General features: G+C 34.5%; 1 protein-coding gene and 2 long non-coding RNA genes across 3 annotated transcripts in view; 1 reads left to right on the forward strand and 2 right to left on the reverse strand.

Annotated features, from left to right (window-relative positions):
* Positions 1–21,055, forward strand: part of LOC127987694 (uncharacterized) — a 2,462,016-nt gene that overhangs the window by 1,033,883 nt on the left and 1,407,078 nt on the right. The window contains exons 94-96 of the mRNA XM_052590053.1: positions 15,749–15,910; positions 16,547–16,720; positions 19,633–19,803. Of these exons, the coding sequence (XP_052446013.1) occupies positions 15,749–15,910; positions 16,547–16,720; positions 19,633–19,803 (507 nt within the window). The remainder of the gene's footprint in view (positions 1–15,748; positions 15,911–16,546; positions 16,721–19,632; positions 19,804–21,055) is intronic.
* LOC127987779 (uncharacterized) overlaps positions 1–21,055 on the reverse strand; it is a 188,456-nt gene that overhangs the window by 35,003 nt on the left and 132,398 nt on the right. The window lies entirely within an intron of this gene.
* The window catches only part of LOC127987791 (uncharacterized), a 42,212-nt gene that overhangs the window by 17,763 nt on the left and 3,394 nt on the right, over positions 1–21,055 (reverse strand). The gene's annotated exons all lie outside the window — the stretch shown is intronic.

The following is a 21,055-nucleotide window of genomic DNA, read 5'->3' on the forward strand; positions in this document are numbered from 1 at the left end:
TCAAATATTTACAAGATATTTTGGTCGTGTTTTTTTTTAAATGCAGTATTTTGATTTATTTTATTTACTATCAGGCTTCAGTATGAAACATTAGATCCAGATTTACAGTCTCACAGGAACCACAAGAATTTTACAGACAGTCTCCTGCAGATCTTCCAGGTAATAAAGTATAATAATGATAATAAACAAATATGTTATTGAATAAGAGTGTGACAGAACTTTTATTTCTAATTTTTAATTTTAAGAATCTAAAAAATAAGAATGAAAGCCTATTTTTATTCATATTTGCATTTTGTCTCGACTTGATTTTTGATGAATATTTTTAATAACTAAATAAATAATTTTGACTAAATATAGATCACGATTTTTTTCTGTCTTTCAATCTTGTCTGTCTTTGTAGGGTCTTGAGAGCAAAATAATCACATTTCTAAAGAAAGAACTGGAAAAGTTTAAGAAAATATTACAAAAAGAGAACTTGCAATACTTTGTGAAGGACTTTAATGAGAACAGATGCAGTATGAAAGAAGCAGCTCTTGATCTCACGCTCTGCTTCCTGAGAGAGATGAAGCAAGATGAAGCTGCTGATACTCTAGAAGGTGAGAGACTCGTGATCATCTGTCAGATTGTCACTTATAAATGTAGAGAGAAAATATGATAAAACAATATCTGTATTTTTGTTTCTGTTTAGACGAGCTGTTCTTCATTCATCAGCTAAAGTGTAGCCTAAAGAAGAAGTATCAATGTGTGTTTGAAGGAATTGCAAAGCAAGGAGACTCTACACTTCTGAAGAACATCTACACAGATCTCTATATCACTCAGGGTTGTAGTGAACAGGTCAATACTGAACATGAGGTGAGACAGATTGAAGTTGCTTCCAGACGTCATGAATCACAGGAGATACAGGTTGAGTGCAAACATTTGTTTGAAGCACCTGAACAAGACAAGCAGATCAGAACTGTACTGACAACAGGAGTTGCTGGCATCGGAAAATCAGTCTCTGTGCAGAAGTTTGTTCTGGATTGGGCCGAAGGAAAAGAAAATCAAGATATCAGCTTCATTTTTCCTCTTCCATTTAGAGAGATGAACTTAAAGGAGAAAGAAAAACTAAGTTTGATGGACCTTATAACTCAGTTTTTCCCAGAGACAAAAGGACTGAACCTCACAAGAAGAAATCAATTCAAAGTCTTGTTCATTCTTGATGGGTTGGATGAATGTCGTCTTCCTGTAAACTTTAAGGATAATGAGACGTGGTCTGATGTATCATCACCAGTCTCTCTGGATGTTCTCCTGACGAACCTCATCAAGGGAAATCTGCTTCATTCTGCTCTCATCTGGATCACCAGCAGACCAGCAGCTGCCAGTAAGATTCCTCCTGACTGTATCGACCGGCTGACAGAGATACGAGGATTCAATGATGCACAAAAGGAGGAGTACTTCAGAAAAAGATTCACGCATGAGAATCAGGCCAAAGAAATCATTGATCATGTTAAACAATCAAAGAGTCTCTTTATCATGTGCCACATCCCAGTCTTCTGCTGGATTTCAGCCACTGTTCTCCAGAACATTTTAGAGGAGAAAATAAATAATGTTGTGAAAAATAATCAGGCTGATGATGTCTCCAAAACACTGCAGGAGTCAAATACTGAAGACACTCCTAAGACTCTGACACAAATGTACACACACTTCCTCAGATTTCAGATCCAGCAGAGCAGACGAAAGTATGATGGAGAACATACACCAGATGTTTCCTGGGATAAAGATGCCATCTTTTCACTGGGGAAACTGGCATTTGATCAGCTGGAAAGAAACAATGTGATCTTCTATGACACAGATCTGGAAGCCTGTGGTATAAACGTCTATAAGGCATCAGTGTACTCAGGCATGTGTACCCAGATCTTTAAGGAGGAAACAGGGATCACTCTTGGTACCATGTACTGCTTCGTTCACTTGAGCATTCAAGAGTTTATTGCAGCCCTTTATGCACATCTGTTTCTAGACATAAAGAAGAAAAGTATATTTGTTCATGCGTCTACAAAATGGAAATATAAAAGTAAAACCATGATTGATTTGCTCAAGACTGCAGTGGACAAGGCACTAGAGAGTGATAATGGACACCTGGATCTTTTTCTTCGCTTCCTCCTTGGTTTGTCACTCCAGTCCAATCAGAGACTCTTACAGGGTCTGTTGACACAGAAAAATGGAAATGAGAAGAGCAAAAAGGAAGTAGTTCAGTACATCAAGCAGAAATTAGAGTCTAATCTGTCTCCAGAGAGATCCATCAATCTGTTCTACTGTCTGAATGAACTGAACGACCAAACTCTGGTGGAAGACATTCAGACCCACCTTAGCAAAGGAAGTCTCTCATCTGCTGATCTTTCACCTGCCCAGTGGTCTGCTTTGGTCTTTGTGTTGTTGACATCAGAGGAGGAGCTGGAGGAGTTTGAGCTTCAGAAATTCAAGAAATCAGACGAGTGTCTCATTAGATTATCAGCAGTCATCAAAACCTGCAAAAGAGCTCTGTAAGTTATTTAGTATATCTTGCCAAGTTTTGTTCTCATCTTAAAATTACCTGAATCTACATTGATATATAGCAGGCTTGGACACCACGATTTATAGTGATAATTAACCATACACCAGTTATAAGTAGGGGTGGGAATCACCAGAGGCCTCACGATACGATATTATCATGATACTTGTGCCAATATATTGATATATTCTGAGATTATATTGCAATATTTATATTTTGATTATTTCAGTTCTTGAAAGTAAATTACTGTTCAATTTAAATTGAATTAAATATGTAGTCTTACATCTAGGGATGCACCGAAATGAAAATTCTGGGATGAAACGGAAACCAAAAATTCTGGATGCACTTGGCTGAAAACCAAAAATGATTTGTAATGATTATTTATTAATTTATGCAATAATAGATATTTATTTTGTAAGACTTTTTAAATTTAACTCAATTTTAATAATACTGAATAAAAAAAACACAAACTAATAAAATAACCACACTTTTCCTGAAAACAGCACAATAAACCTGGACAGAATTTATGTTAATATTGGTAACATTACAATAAGGTTCACAAGGTTACATACTTTAGTTTGCAATCTAAGAATTTATTAATCTTAGGTCAAGGGTTAGTTCAGCCAAAAATGAGAAATTGCCTCCATTGAAAATGTATAAATACGATATACCGACAATGTCCAGAAAGGTAATAAAACCTCATCAAAGTCCATGTTACATCATAGGGTCAAATTTGTTGAAGCATCGAAAACAGGTTTTGGTCCAAAAATAACAAAAATTATGACTTTATTCAGCATCGTCATCTCTTCAGGGTCTATTGTGAGCGCGACTGCTGTGACTGTTGACGTACAGTGTGAAGTCGTAATTTTTTTTATTTTATAATTTTCATTTTAAAATTTACTAATTCATTATTAAAATCAACAGTTGTGCTAGTTAACAGTTAATGCACTCTTAATAAACATGAACTAACAATGAACAACTATATTCTCATTAACTAAATTTAAGAAAGACTAATAAATACTGTAATGTATTGTTCATTGTTTGTTTGTGTTAAACATTAATTGAACCTTATTGTAAACTGTTACCTTAATATTAAATATCAATAAATACTTTTTTATCCACTTCAATGTAACAGAATCAGTTATAAGTTGTTGGAATTATTCATTTAATTTTTTTTGGACTATCTAAATAATTATAGTCCTACAAAGTTATTATTATCAGATCACAGCGTACAGATACACCATGTTACAGCAAAGTAGCGCTACTGCAAACAGGAGCAAGATTTTTTGCCATTTTTCTCTTCGATTATTTGCAGATGTAGGTGCATACCTAAACTGAACAAAGTTATAAATGCAACACTTTTGGGTAACACTTTAGAATACTGTTTCTTACTTACTACATAACTAATAAGGAATTATTGAAGAACTAACAGGTGATTATTCATTAACACTTAACTCACTACTGTTAACTATTAAGAAAGAAGTGTTAACAAATCAGTATGTAATATAATTTTATGATTGTGTTAAGTAACAGTTAACTAATCAGTAACTAATATATTCTGTGAAACCTCCTGAAGAACTACTATTAATTATCTACTAGTTAAGGTTCAAGAAAAATAACTATGAAGTAACTACTAATGAACAGTTTTACGCAAATAATCACTATAATAATCAGGCTGTGGCCCACAAATCAAGTACTGGAGTAAAAGTACAGATACCCCAATTAAATATTACTCCAGTAAAAATAAAAAGTAGGCCTATTCATTTTCAAAATTACTTGAGTAAAAGGACAAGTACAAAGTACTACTACGGTAGCAACTTTGTTACAGCCCACTTATTAGCTTATAATGAAAATGAAATATGGATTTTGTTTGCTTCTAAATGTTTAACTTTTGATTATGAAATGTTTGTTAAATTAGTTAGAATGTGGCAGTATAAATGTTAAAATGGAATAAAATATGCTGTATAAGAAATGTTCTCATCTGAAATAACCAAGATTTCAGTCAAAATTATGTAGTTTATTATTATTTACTAATAGGTTCACTTTAGAATTCTGTTTCAGGTTCTAAGTAAGTCCTGCAAAATTATCTGATAATTCTTTATTAATTACTAATGGGTTCCCTATGTTTTCACTTTAGAATACTGTTTCAGGTTCTAAGTAGTTCCTGCAGAATTATCTGATAATTCTTTATTAATTACTAATGGTAACCCAACATTTTCACTTTAGAATAGGCCTAATGTTTCAGGTTCATAATAAGTCCTGCAGAATTATTTGTTCATTAATTATTAATTACTAATGGGTTGCCATGTTTTCACTTTAGAATACTGTTTCAGATTCTAAGTAATTATTCAGGAATTATCTGATAATGATTTATTAATTACTAATGGGTTCCCAATATTTTCACTTTATAATAGGCCTAATGTTTCAGGTTCAAAATAAGTCCTGCAGAATTATTTTATAATTCTTTATTAATTACAAATTGGATACCTGTATTATCACTTTTCCGCAGGCTTTGCCTTACATAAAGAAATTTAATGAATGATAATTTATATAAAATATAAAAACTAAGGTAAGTTATTGCAAGGTACTGGGGTCATGGTAGGGTTCCTATTGGAAGCTGATTTCTTACAAAACACACTCACAAAACAATTCACTACATAGGCAAAACCTCTATAAAATGTATTACATTTATTAATATTGCATTTTTATACTACTACTACTATTGCTAATAAAATTTATATGAAAGGGTCACAATTCAATGTAATTGTGTAAAACTGTTCATTAGTAGTTACTTCATAGTTATTTTTCTTGAACCTTAACTAGTAGATAATTAATAGTAGTTCTTCAGGAGGTATGACAGAATACATTAGTTATTGATTAGCTTACTGTTACTTAACATAGTCATAAAATTATATTACATACTGATTAATTAACACATCTTCCTTAGTAGTTAACAGTAGTGAGTTAAGTGTTAATGAATAATCACCTGTTAGTTCTTCAATAATTCCTTATTAGTTATGTAGTAAGTAAGAAACAGTATTCTAAAGTGTTACCCACTTTTGTTTTCGCCCCAATTTTCATGAGTTGAATTCAAAGATATAAGACTTTAAAATACCTATTTCTCTCAAATATTGTTCACAAATCTGTCTTAATCTGTGTTAGCAAGCACTTCTCTTTCTATTTGCTGAGATAATCCATCCACCTAACAGGTGTGGCATATCTAGATGCTGAATTGACTGCATGATTAGCCTTTAGCCCCTTTCCCACTGTGATTCCAGCAAATACACGACTAATGTTTCCCGGCAATTGTTTTTGAGTCGCTAGATTTTGCACTTTCACACTACCAGTGATTACCCGGAATATGTGCGTGCGTTCACACACAACCCCTAAAGGTCCCTTAAAGACATGCGACATCTGGGTGTGACTTGTAATCTATAAGTCGAAAACGCTAGGCAGGTTAACTTTCACTTAAGATGGCAAACGATCTCAGCTTCAGCGCAGAAAGTGAGGAACTAACTGATCTCTGCTTCTTTACAATATGCACATTTTTTTAGAAGCGAACATTGATCTGCCTTCAAAACACCTGGTAAAAGAGTCACCTGATATCATGCGTCATCACTACGACACACCCTTTACGGCATTAGTTCTGACTTTTGTTCACACAGAGCTTGTTCCGGGACTGAACCCGGCAATGTTACTAGATCCCTAACCCTGGATCAGTCCCGGGATGTGTTTGCGTTCACACAGAAGGCGACCCGGCAATTTACTGGGTCCAGTGTTCATTGTGAAAGGGTCTTTAGGCTCACCACTATAAAAGGCCACTCTAAAATGTGCATTTTACTGTATTGATGGTTCGAGGGGGGTGTCCGAAAACCAGTCAGTATCTGGTGTGACCACCATTTGCCTCGCTACACATCTCCATCGGATAACTTTCCGCGATCCCGTCATCTTTATTTCAGAAGGTGACCCAGCTGACCTCACCAGAAAAAACAAACAAACAGCAAAACAAGCTCTTTAGTTAGCTACAGAAGAAGCACATCATGTTATTATAAAACACATTGTTCCTTAGTTGTTTATACTCCATATTCAGTTCAACTTCTAAAACTTCTGCTATAAAGGAGATATAGTCTTGCATAACCTCAATGCATGAATGATTAACCTCCAGATTCTCCAGATTTTTTTAACGAATGTATTACATGTATCTAACTCTGTGATTTGATTTATTTCTCTTGTAGGTTAAATGATTGTGGCTTAACAGACAAAAGCTGTCCAGCTCTGGCTTCGGTTCTTGGATCAGATACCAATCTGAAAGAGCTGAACATGAAAAACAACAATCTGCAGGATTCAGGAGTGAAGCTACTCTGCACTGGTCTGGAGAATATAAACTGTAAATTAGAGATACTGAGGTCAGTTTTGTGACAATCATTAGTGTTTTGTTAATTAAAATTTTGAAAATTTTCAGGCTTTAAACCTCTGGAGTCTAAGGGTATTTTTGGGGCCTGGAGAAGTTTTGTCAGGCCCTGACGTTTGTGATTTTTTCAGTTTCTTATAAATATCTAAATGGGTAAAGTCTAATCTCACTGTAATCAGCACAAACTGGGCTATAATAATATGTGAAATGCATGTATATACATATTTTTGAAAAAAAAAATGGTATGCGTGGTTAGTGAAAAACTAAAAATTTTAAAACACTTGAATAAGGCCATAAAACACAGAAAGAACCATGGTTCCTGGGACCTTTGAGAACTGGAGCTTGTAGCCTAGAATTTTTCTAAATTATGTGAAAATCATCTTGTTTACTCACTCACAGAAAACAATATATTGATTTAAATTTTCTAAGACACTTTTTATTGATAAAAGTCCTATGCGAGTAGGCGTCAACTATCATGAATATCATTTATTATCATTGATTCTCAGGTGATTTACACCTGAGAAGACAAAGGCCTACATAATGAACTGCATTATGAGCCTTTAAGTCAGCTGTGTGTCACTGTGAGTGAGGTGTTACAAGAAAGAATGTGAGAACAAAATAAATCTATATAATTATATGTTTGTAGTTTATTTAGAACATATTTAACTATCCTACAACATAATTTAATATCCACTTGGGGGAGCAGTTAAACAGTTTATTAGGAACAATCAAAGCTTACTTTCAAACTGATTTTTTTTGTTTGTTGCATCATTACTCCCTTCACACAGTCCTTCAGAAATCCTTTTAACAATCTTATTTTCTACATACACAAAAAATAGTATTATTATTATTATTATCATTATTATTGTTAACAATTTTATTAATGTTGTAAAGAGCTGAGAATATTTTTCAGGTTTTTTAAGGGGAATAAATTGAAAAAAACAGCATTGTTTTTACATTTGTTACAGTTATCTTTATTTGTTCAATTTATATTATTTACATCAAGCTTTTGAATGGTATAGTATTGTATATTGTTATTGAAACTTCATAATATTTCACTTGATCATACATTTAGTCAGGAATTATAGTTTGGAAAAAGTCTAGTAAAATGTTTACACTTTATGTGAAAACTAGTAAAAGTATATAAATAAATAAAAAGAGACTTAAAGTAAACATTAAAATAAAAAACTTGAACAGTCTCGCTGCTTTTTCTTCTGTGTGTGTGTGTATTCAAGCCGCGCGCTTCAGTTTGAATCTGAATAGAGCGTTCAGCGCGGGGGCGTGGTCACATTAGATATAATGAAGGGAGACGTGAAAAACGGACATCACATTGTTTTCATATGGATTACTTTATCACAGAATATCTGTTTTCAGCAGCACTTGTTTAGTTTAAAAGTAGTAACATGTCAAGCTTTCTATAGATATCTCTCTCATGTCTCTTTGTTTAGTATTCCCTGAGTTACAGTTCATTTTAATGACGTGTTTGTAAATGAAGATCAGCGCAGACAAAGGCTGCAGACAGCACTCCTTGTTTGTTATCTTTATTTTATAAGTTCACAGTTTTTGTTGTTATTATGTCTGTATCCAAAAAAAGTAGACCCTTTACACATTCGATTGATGTATTGATCTTTTTTGTACGATTAAAACTGAAAGTGTAATTTAAGTTATTTTCGTGGTTACGTATACACGTTAATCGACTCCAGAGGGTTAATTCCAACATAAACTCTACATTCCAGGACCCTCATTTATCAACAGTGCATATTCACAGATGTGTGTTTAATGAGTGCGTAAGAATAGTTTCATGCAAAGTGTGGGATCTTCCATCTTGTACTTTAACATAGGAATGTGTGTAAATATAAACTCAACTCTGAGCATGCTTAAGCAGATAATCTAGTGCTAGAATGGCAATACTACAAAAAGAAAGTGCTACTGTGTTTCTCCTATGTCCTTTAATTGCAAATACTACATTTATAAATTATTAGTTCAAGTTAGATGAGATATTTAGTCTTGTTTATCCCCCCAGGAAACAAGACTAAATATATGTTTGCTTACATACACTGTTAAAAAAAGGTCCGTTAAAAAACGGAAAAAGTGCTGGTAATTAATTACCAGCACTTTTTCCGTTATTGTACGGGCACTTCCGTAAACTTTAAAACGGATATTTCCGTAGATTTACCTGAGTTTTCTGTACCATTGACGGACACTTCCGTCAAACCTAAAATGGAAAATTCCGTATTTTCCGTAAATTTTTGCGTTATTGTACGGACAATTCCGTAAACCCTATAACAGATATTTCCGTAGATTTACCAGACTTTTTCTTTACCATTTAGGGACACTTCCATCAAACCTAAAATGTAATATTCCGTATTATTAAAGTACTCAATCAATACCATTAAAAGGACACTTCAGTCATCCTAAAATGTTTAATTCCATACAAAATTAAAATAAAATATGAGCAGGTACCTGTACAATATTGGTGTTGCACCAAATAATGGTCACAAAGATAAAGATTTTATTATTTTATTATTTTTTTAATACATGGGGTAAAAATTAATACAAAGACAGGGCTGACATTATTAACAATTGCTACAGACTAATAGTCAATAGTCAAGTGAAATTACATAATTTTCCTATAGAACACATTATTTAAAAGCACAACATGTGAATTCTGACATCAGTTACTTTCCCTCATACCGTTCCAAATCCATACGATTTCCATTCATCTTTGAAACACAAATGAAGAGTATATTTTATGAAATCTCTGCTTTCTGTCCCTCCATTGACAGCCTATGCAACTTCATTTCAAGGTCTAATACAGTATAGCCGTCAGATTTCATTAAAATGGATCTTCATTAGTGTTCCAAAAATGAACAAAAGTCTAATAGGATTGGAATGAGACTTTTCATATAATATTACGGGTGAACTAAACCTAGTTAGATTAACTTACCTTTTATTCATGCTAAATTATCTGCATCTACAATTGACATTAAAAAAAATAAATAAAAAGCTTGTACAGCATTTGAAAATAAAGAACAGATTTATGCACTCATTCCTGACATTTTAATGTTAAACTAAGAGAACTATACAATCTAAATTAAGATCAGGGCTCCAAGTGTTTGTGTGCTTTTAGTATCTCTTGCCATGTGCCCGTTTGAGGAAACTTTTTTTTTTTTTTTTTTTTTTTGCTGCATGTTCAGTCCAAGTCCTAAATTGAGATTTGAAAAAAAAAAAAAAAAAGAAAAAAACCTTGGAATCTAGAAGTAGTTCATACATGAGTCTTGGAAGCGTAGATTCCTTTCATCTGAACCTTTGACGCTCGGTCAGGATTTCTTAACAGGAAGACTGTTAATGACAAGAAATGAAAATTTATGAAAGTGAAGTACAGAGTAATGTGCAGAACAGGTTGAGATTGAATTATCAACTTCCATTTTAAGCATTGCTTATAAAATGCTAAACTTTTAAAATGCTAAACATTTCCAGTGGTCTCCAATTGCATCGGTCACGTGATCTTGTCAAGAATGTTTTATGAAATACTTCGAGATCATTAGTTCACATAAAAATTAAAACTGTCATTAATCACTCATCTTCATGTCGTTCTTAACCCGTAAATCATTCAATTATCTTCAGAACACAAAATTAACGTAAAATTACAGTTGAACTACTGATGTCACATGCACCATTTTCACGAAGTCCTTATACTATATTTCTGTGCCTTGATCGTGGTAGGGCACTTGCTGTCTATGGAGGGTCAAAAAGCTCACAGATTCCATCAAAAATATCTTAATTTGTGTTCTGAAGATGAATGATTGAATTAATGACAGAATTTTTGCTTTTGAGTGAACTAACCCTTATTATTTTCAACTAAATGGCAACATAACAAAATGCTTTATACACAGTTTTATTAGATATGTTCCTTACATTTGAATGAATTCCAGCGTATGTGCCATTCTCCTCTGGATATTTATGTTTAAAATAAAACAAAGAGAATGTGTAGCTCGGCCGACCACAACGGGGGAGGAAATGGTAACTTGTGTGACAGCAATCTGGAATCACCAATAACAATAAACAAAGAAATTATAAACAACACATTGTAAATTCAGAAAGCCACTCCAAACATTGATTCAATCTTTCTGTTAACTGACTAAAGGACTCCATGACTAATTCCTTGTCAGTGTTGAACATCCCTAATGGTAAATAAATATGGAACCATATGGATAGCAAAATTCAATTTGAAATGTGCAAAATGGCAATGCAATACATAAAATGCCAATGTAGTGCAAAATAAAAACTCAGTTATATAATTTACATTTGCCATTTTCTACACTAGTTTTAATATGCAAATTAAAAACATTTTAACACTTTATAAGTTGCAAAATTACAGTGAAAATGCATTACCCAAATTTATTAGATGTTTAACATGTCCAAGCAAAAAATCTAGCTAAACTATTATTAATTGCCGTTTTTCCTAAATGCATTTAGACTTGGGGGTAGGACACTTGGGATTGCAATTTCATCATAATACCTCATGAAATTGTAGCAAAAATGCAGTGAGAATTTCACAATGCATTCTGAGCCAAATGTGCAGCAAAATGGTGATTTAAATCTTTATTTTTCTTAAATGCATTGACTCTTACATATAAGACGTTTCAATACCATTTTCATTTAATACCCAGCGATGAATTTAGTTTAAGTCAGTGTGGAGAGCGTTTCCTGTTGCTGACCCCCACCTTGATGTAGCCTAACGATTGACAGCTCAGGGGCATGATGCATTTCCAAATGCATTTCAAATCCACACTCACTTTATATTCATTGCGAGGTATTAAGTGAAAATGCAACTGAAACATCTTGTAAGTGTCAATCCACTTCTTCAATGCACTAAGAATAATAGAAATTGAAACCACCATTTTGTGGCACCTTTGGCTCAGAATGCATTCTGAAATTCTCACAGTATTTTGCTACAATTATCATGCTGTATTATGATGAAAATGCAATCCCAAGTGTCCTACCCCAAGTCAAAATTTGTTTAGGAAAAACAGCATTTAAATGATAATTTTACTACAGTTTTTGCTTGGACATATTAAACAAATCTAATCAATTTGTGTAATCTATGTTCATTTGAATTTTGCAACTTATAAAGCATTAAAATATGTTTTTATTTTGCATATTAAAAGTATTGTTGTAGGAAATAGCAAATGTAAATTATACAATAGTTTTTTTTTTCATTTTCATTTTGCACTAAATATTGGACATGTAGGCAAAATGTACATTAAAATACAGAAACACATTGCTGTTTTACATATTGCATTGCCATTTTGCATATTACATTTCTAACTGAATTTTGCTACACATAAGCTTTCATTAATTAATGAATAAAACATAATACAAACCCGTGATAAGAATGCAGGGGGGGCTTGGGATGCAAAGTACAGAAGCAATTATGACCTGCCATTAGAAAAGAAAAAGAAAAGAAACAGAAACACCATCAATGTCATGAACTACTGTCCCTTTTAAACATGACTCACATCGACGGACATTTGACACATCCCTAATCTTTACATCAGTCAAGACTTATTAACTTATTTGAGACTCTCACTCGCCAAAAATGTACATTTTGTGCGTGCTTTTATCTGTGTAAGAGTGAGAGAACTTGTATGAAGCACCATTCTCTGTGCATGCATGACGTGTGTGCGTTCACATACAGGGTGCCAGTAAAGTTACAGAATTAACTTATCGTGTGTGTGTGTGTGTGTGTTTAACATAAATAAGCCAATGAAATGTCTAAACCTACCTCGTTTGGCAGAAAAGGTGCGTTATCCTTGAAGAACTCCGTGATGTCAGATCTTCTGCTCATATAATATCTTTTAAATAAAAAGTCATAACGTTAATGGCGTCTTCTTTTCTTGACAATTGCTCTGCCTGCTCCTGTTGAAGGCATAAAGCGCTCTAAACACAGTTGTACCGCAATTCAGATTTAACGTTATCACAGCTGCTCAATATCACCTCAGAAACATTAATACGCCTGATGCTTTAGACATGCTCATTAACAAACACGTTACACCGCATCAACAACAATAAAAAGGTAATAAACCTTTATTTATAAAACTAAAAGAGTGCACTGCAACCACTGCAACACGTACCTCCACGTCGAGTAAATTAACGTTAAGATGTGACGGTATGCTGAAAATGTTGAATGCAACGGCTCCGACATTCATTTGCCAAACAAGGCAGGCAGCAACAAAGTTAACGATACAGTTTGTTACATTTAACAAAAAATAATTCACAAAGGAAGTGTAGGAACCATTCTCAAAATCCTAAATCCGACTTTAAAATGAGATTTTGACAGAGAGTATCACCGTGAATAATGGCGCCTGCAAAAGCATTGGTTTCGCGCCGATTGTAGACTGAGCTTCTTGTACCCACAATGCAAAGCGTAGTTAAAAATAATGGAGAAACGAATGTAAAAAGAAAATACGGACAATTCCTTTAAATTATTACGGTATATTGTACTGTATTTTTACGGACTTTTTTTACAGTGTAGTAAATGCATCTTGATTATTTAAACTAAAACAAGACAAAAATAATAAGATATGCCTTTTTTGGCGTACATCTGGGAAGTCATTTGAAATGTAGCTTTAGTGTCATGACTGATCTTGCTTTGCTGGAGGATTCTGCAAACCATGCTCTGTGCAGAAAACATGTTTAAAAAGAGCTCTGATCTGTTTAGTGAGAGCACAGAATGTCTTCTCAGTCGGTACTGCTTTCTTTTTCCATTATTTCTGGTGAGGACATTATACATTCACATGATTTATAATGGGAGGTCTTGTCACTATATTGGAGGCATTTCTGAATGCAAATGTTTAAGTGTTTAAATGTTTTTTATTTTATTTTTGAAGTCTAGATCTAGGCACGATGAGTAGACAGAGTATTGGATCTCAATGTTCTTCACGAGTGAATCAGATCGCTGCTCTACTGCAGCATAAACACTGTACACTCAACAAATTGACATATTTTTTCAGTGTTACAAGGACATTTTAAATCCTTGCCGCTGGGTGTTTTTTGTGTGTTTTGTATAAGAGATTTATTTATTTATTTATTATTTTGTATAAGAACATTTATTTTTGACTTTGGTAACACCATCACCAGTATTGGTCATCTGTCAGCTAAAACATCCTGGTAAATATTCAGATTAAACCTGAAGTGTTTTTTCTTTATGCAGTCTGAAGAACAACTGTATCACAGAAGGAGGTTGTCATGTTCTGGCTGCAGCTCTAAATTCAAACCCTTCAAATCTGACAGAGCTGGATCTGAGTGAGAATAAACTAGGAAACCCAGGAATGAAGATCATCTTGACTCTGTTTGAAAATGTACAGTGTAGACTGGAAAAGCTGAAGTAAGTATTTTAAGTGTATCCCATTAATTACCCAGACTCTAGTGACCCACCACAGTTTCATAGATTTGAAAATATTTTACACTTATGAGGACTGCACAATTAATCTCAATGTGCTTGATATTGTGATACAAGTTATTGTGGTCACAAAAGGCTGCATTTTGATTAAAAACACATGCTTAAGAGCGAAGTGCATTTACATGTGAGCAGATCATGAGTTAGTTTTAATAAATCTGGATCTTCAACCAGTAACCTCCAACATTTAGCGTCAGCACACTGGAGAAGAAGCACTGTCTTTAAAATTAATATCTATTGTTTTCTGTGTGTGTTCAAACACTGGTGGCATCACTCAAAATCTGTCAGTGGCTATTAACTACAACACAACTTGCAAAGTTTCCCATTAAAACATGTACTGGGGGCAGTCATGGCCTAATAGTTAGAGAGTCAGACTTGTAACCCAAAGGTTGCAGGTTCAAGTCTAAGGTCCAGCAGGAATTGTCTGTAGGGTGAGTGAATAACCAGCGCTCTCTTCCACCTTCAATACCACGACTGAGATGAGACACCTGAACAAGATCTGAAATCCCCAACTGCTCCCTGGGCACTGCTGCATATGCTGCCCAATCCCTGGTTGTCCCCTCTAAAAATATGTTTAAACAGCATGATGTGTATTGTAAATAACAGTTTTATACTTTAACCTTGTAAGTAGTAAAACAATGCAAACTGGGCATGAATGTGTTTTAAGTTTATAAATGTTTTGAGCCCCCCCCCACCTTTGCCTCACAGTGCTTTGATCCAAATGCCTGCTTTCCCCTTTTACATCACCTCAGTGTTGCCAAGTTTGTGGTTTTCATGAGGAAGCTCTGGAGCTCCCGGAGACAAGGCCTTGATTTTGCTTTTTTAAAGGATTACAGTGGAGTTCAGTACACAGATGTTTGTGAGGAAACAGCTGATCACTTTATCAATTGACAGCCTCTCTGTTAATCTTTAACATGTTTACCACTAAACATTCATTTTGGAATGAGCTATATTTGGAAATAAAAACTAAATAAATAGTGGATAAAAGTGACGTGACATACACCCTAGAATCCATGTTCTGTATTTAACCCATCCAAAGTGCAAACACACACACACGCACACACACTGTAAACACACACTCGGAGCAGTGAACATCATTTATGCTGCGGTGCCCGAGGAGCAGTTGGGGGTTCAGTGCCTTGCTCAAAGGCGCCTCGGTCATGGCATTGCCGGCTTGAGACTCAAACCCACAACCCTAGGGTTAGGAAACAAACTCTCTAACCACTAGGCCACGACTTCCCCACAAAGTATGTGTCAGAAATGGGATTAGTAGCTAAAATTAGTAGCTAAAGCAGCTATTTGTGTAATTGTATGAATATCTTAATTAGTTGTGTTCTCTCTTCTACAGGTTAAACTGCATCAGTATTACAGATGAAGGTTGTGCTGCTCTGGCATCAGCGTTTAATTCAAACCTCAGAGAGCTGGATCTGAGCAGGAATCAAATTGGAGACTCTGGAGTGAGAGAAATCTCCAGTCTGCTGAGAAATTCACAGACACTACAGATACTCAGGTCTGAATTTGGTTAATCTAAACATGAATCAATGTTAAGCTCCAGCTGGTCTGTAAACTGACGCTGTGTCACAAGGAATGGGTCAGTAATGTGAAATTTTTGTGTTGGTGTAGATGCATTTATAAAATATTGACAAACAAATTGATTTTTGGAGATGATGGGAAATGTTAATATCCTAATGGTGTAATAAATGTTTTTAATGTGTTTTATTTAGTCTTTCTGAAGACTTTCAGATTACAGTATTACTGAAGAAGGTTATAATAAAGTTACATAATTTTGTTATTATAAAATCATAAAACTCAAATGTTACATTATATTGACAATATCTCTTTTTTTAATATGCATCAGCATTTTTTATTTTATCCTGGATCTTCAGAAAAGCTTGTATTGGTAAAGAACTGCAGTCTCTGAGTGACTGATTAATTTTGATTGCAACTGAAGTTTATAATTTGGGGAAATTAAAATGTAAGAATTGCAGATTACGTTCACCAATATATAACTTTACCCAGCTTTACTGTGAAAAGAGTCAATTCAGGCAAAAATTTCTGTAGTACATCTTTTCTTTTTCTTCATTCTAGAACATGTACTTGTGTGACAATCTGTGTTATAATGAAGAATAACATCTTTTTCTAATAGACTTTCAGACTGCAGTATCACTGAAGAAGGTTATAAAGCTCTGTCTTCAGCTCTGAGATCAAATCCTTCACACCTGATAGAGCTGGATCTCACAGGAAATGATCCTGGAGAATCAGGAGTGAAGCTGCTCAGTGATTTACTACAGGATCCAAACTGTCAACTCAACACACTGAGGTGAGACCTGATGAGATAATGCCGAATAAGTTATACACGTGTAAATTATTTATATTATATATGAATATTAGTATATTATTTCTCTAATTTAGTAAGGTATACAATTTATTGCATCAAAATGTTCAAAATGATCAAACATGAAAGATGATATTCTGCAGCCTCTGTTGTTTTGATGATAAATGTCAGAACAGTTTAGTTGTGTTAAAAGTTACAGCTTAATCAGACATTTTGGGTCACTAGATGTGCTTGTGTTCAGTAGTTTGGTGCCTCGATAGTTAACTTACGATTGTGTTATTTTGAACAATTCCCATGAAAAATATTCAGTGTGAGGAGTTATCCTGACTGTTTAAAAGTTACTGAATGCACTGTACATTAATTTCCATCAAGCTCAGATTCACAACACTGTAGATCACTGATCTAGAATAGAGAAATGGATTGCTCATGACGTTGTGAAAGTGAATCACCTTATTGGTAATCCTTTGTGTGTGTGTAAATGTTCTATTGAAATAATAAGAAATTGTATGGATTTTAATGAGACATCACATTAGTCAGTGTTTTTAAATCTGAAGTATCCCTGTACATTCTTACAATGCAAACACTCGAGGGAATTTCCTCTACTTATTAAAAAGCTACGTTCATTACAGTAGAGAACATTATGAACACTATAAACATCAGACAGACACGACCTCAACATATAACAAATGACAAAGTGCTCGTTCTGAAATCTGTAAAAATATTTATGCTTCGTAAACACATCTTTATTCGCATTGAACAGTTATTTATTGTTTATATAATTCTGTTATAGTGTTTTTTTTCGTACAGTAGGTGCTAACTGTAAATGTCTCAACAAGGATTTCGTTAACAGCATTAATTTTGAAGCAGGTAATGATTTAAATGTTGGTTAAATTATTATTAATGTAGCATACAATATTTTACATGGAAACAGTAGCTAATGCTAGTAAACATATTTGCGCGATTTTGGAGAGTCTGAAATAGGTCTTAACGGGTCCAAAAATTTGTGCCCGAACCCAAAAGATATCCGTAATGTACTACACTGAACCGACCCGGACCAGTCTATTATTTCAAAAGCTGGACCCGAACCCATCTGGAGGACAAAGCCCCGACTGGACCCGATTGCAACATATTCCACCTTAAACTGCTATTGCAAGCCAATGAAGCTGTTGCGAAAAAGAAAACTTTTTGTTTTACCTAATTTAAGGAGCCATAATCTCTCTTCCTTGTACCTGACTGCAGGTAATGCATTACAATCCTCCGACAAGAAAGTTATCCATGTTATTTTTCTCGTTATTCCAAGTCCAAGCGCAATCCACTCATTATTTCAGCTTCAAAAGTCCACTTGATGTCACGGTGATGGATGATAAATGCAACTGTGCACATGTACATTCTGACTCGAGTTAACTCGCATAATAACTGTTTGCCCTTTTGAACTATAATAACGATCGCTCGTTCAGTGCCATGGCCGCTCTGTCTATCATCTCTGTGCTCTCTGCTCTGCTTCGAGTCTGAATCTGACCACTAAAAATTTGATTAAACGGTTCATTTATATTATTATAAAAACATAATTATATGTTGCTCAATCAGGAGAAGCTTTTGTATTATTCATTGTATATTCAAATCAATTTCTGAAACTAATAGGTTCATATTTAATAATTCCTGAATAATTATGTATATAAAGAAATAGGATATATTTTGTGTTGGAGCAGTTACCTGTGTCGTCAGTGCACAGCAGACACACACACCTAAACAGATTCAATATAGACTTATCCTACAAAAAAAACTTAAACATTGCAGATAACATTAAGTAAAAATGAATTTACATACAACATTAAAAAATAATCCTGTTTGATTGATTTGCTTCAAATCGGGTGATTATAGGTCAGTGGTTTGCATGTGACTCAATGGTGCTCTCTGCTGGTAGGGAATAGTAAGTTTAGAATGTGATGAGTGATCCAGTCATATATAGATCAGTGCTGTAGATCTTCTACAGTAGATATATTACAGGCCACAAACATGTGATGAATGTCAGGAGAGGATCAGTGATAACACACACACACACACACACACACACCTGTCTGAACCTGCAGAATTACTGTCTCATCAACAGAGACATCAGTTAAATAAAACTATCCAGAGATGGTCTGAACCCAGATCATGTTCTCAGTTAGTGGATCAGCAGTCCAGTGCATTACGTGTGTAAACATTACATAGAGGCGGAGACAGGCATAGGCTCGTGGAAAAAGGGAATATTTATTAAAGGTTTAAGTTGAACCAAAGAGAGAGGAAAGGTTACACCTAAAACAGCCGATTTAGCCCCTGGTCCTGGTCCTTTTGTTTAGTTTGCCAGCAAAAGTCCCGTGCTTGCTTCCAGCATTACAACAGCATTTATACCACTCTGCTCATTAGGAACAGGTTTAAGAAATTGGCACCTAATAACAAAAGAGACGAAACAAGAAACGCTAGGGGCAGCCATAATTAGTACAAGCCATTACTTAAACCAAATAAAACTTAATGCAAATTTAACACAGTGTTTGGTGAAACCTGCTTGATAATACTAGAAAGAGCCGGCATCAAAAGATCAATTAAATATATCACTATGAATGCTTAGCTGTCACAAGCTAGTTACAGTATGTCTTTGCTAACTTTCCTCATCTCCTGCTTAAAAGCCAGAAATATCTTCAGATGCTTGAGAATCATGGTCTAATGAGCTTTTGCCCGAGTTTCTTTTAAATTTACTTTTGACTTTTGTCTTTCTTAAAAAAATGTATATTTAAATGTTCAACTATTTAAACTTGAACTATAGCTTTTCAATACAAACAATGTTTGACAATTTTTAAATGTTTTGTGATGCAGTGCACACTGAATTGATTCCAGCTTCATCTTCTCTTCTGCAGGTTTTTGGGTCCTGCTGCAGATGAAGGCTGTCAGTATGTGACTGGAATTGTGGGTAAAAACCCGTTACCCCTGAGAGAGCTGGATCTGAGTTCACATAAACTAGGAGACACAGGAGTGAATCAGATCTCTGCTCTACTGCAGGATAAACACTGTACACTCAACACACTGAAGTGAGTATCTTACATCATTTCACATGTTACATGACTAGTAATGTTACAGTCGTCTATTTTAATTCTCATTTGAGTCCGACCTCATGTTATAAAGCTTGGAAGAGCCAAAGCATGTTTTAATACAACTCTGATTATATTTGTCTGAAAGAAGAAATTCATATACATCTAGAAGTCTTGAGGGTGAGTAAATCATGGGGTAATTTTCATTTTTGGGTGAACTATCCATTTAAGTGCACAGGGGGTGAAGAAAATAATGTGAACACATTAGAAATAGACAGTATTTTATTAATGTGCTTACTGTCTTTTGTCTTTAATACTGATTACAACCTTCTTAGAATAGATTCATACAACTTTTGAATAGACTTCTGTTAAATTTAGTCTCTAACTTCTGCTGTGACTGCTGAATGTGATCATGTTTACTGACTACAAACTGAGGATTGAAGAAAAAAAAAGTATATGTGTATGCATGTTTCTATATATAAATGTAATTTCATAAAGGCAGGGTCAGTCTGAGTCTGAGTCACTTCTGGGTCTTCCTCTGGGACAACGTCCAGGGTTTTTTGGCCAACTGGGTCTCTGAGTTTAGGTTAGAGGAGGTTATGAATGAAGGAGGGGTTTCTCTGCGTCTGGAGAACATCAGTGCCGAGGATCATTTCATTAAGTTAAAAACAAAGACATTAATAATAATAGCTCATTAACATTACCATAGCAAACATGGTAAGACTGCTTGAAGAAATCAGCTTCTCATTCAGATGTTCACAATAGTGTATTATTTAGTGTAGTGTATATTAACATGTTTTATCGGTCCTAACTCGTCTACGCTCCATGTAAGTCTTTAACAAAGCATGCAAACAGACGTCTGCTTTTATCATGTTTGTTTTGTGATCGCGCTGGTTCCAGTGACTTCTCTATTATTAGTTTTCTGATAACTTCTTTGTTGGTGAAATGATGGAGTTGTGTGACGTTGTTCCAGAGAGGCGTGTAAAGGGTGTTTTAATGAAGCTTTGAGGAGTTTCTGACCCGACGGTGGAAACACAGCGTGATTCTGGGCTCGGTGCTACAGGTCTGAATAATTATGAGACACTGACACGTCATCAAAGTATTATAGTCCTTTGACACGTCACAAAACTGTGTTTAAAACAATTAAAATTAATGAATGCTAATGTTGTCTTCTATGAAGTGCAACACACACACAACTCAATGATACAATCTCAGAAAAAGTAGTCTGGGGTTTCATGACCCTTTAAAAACT

The sequence above is a fragment of the Carassius gibelio genome, chromosome B22 (genome assembly GCF_023724105.1).
Source record: "Carassius gibelio isolate Cgi1373 ecotype wild population from Czech Republic chromosome B22, carGib1.2-hapl.c, whole genome shotgun sequence".
Taxonomy (NCBI): Eukaryota; Metazoa; Chordata; class Actinopteri; order Cypriniformes; family Cyprinidae; genus Carassius; species Carassius gibelio.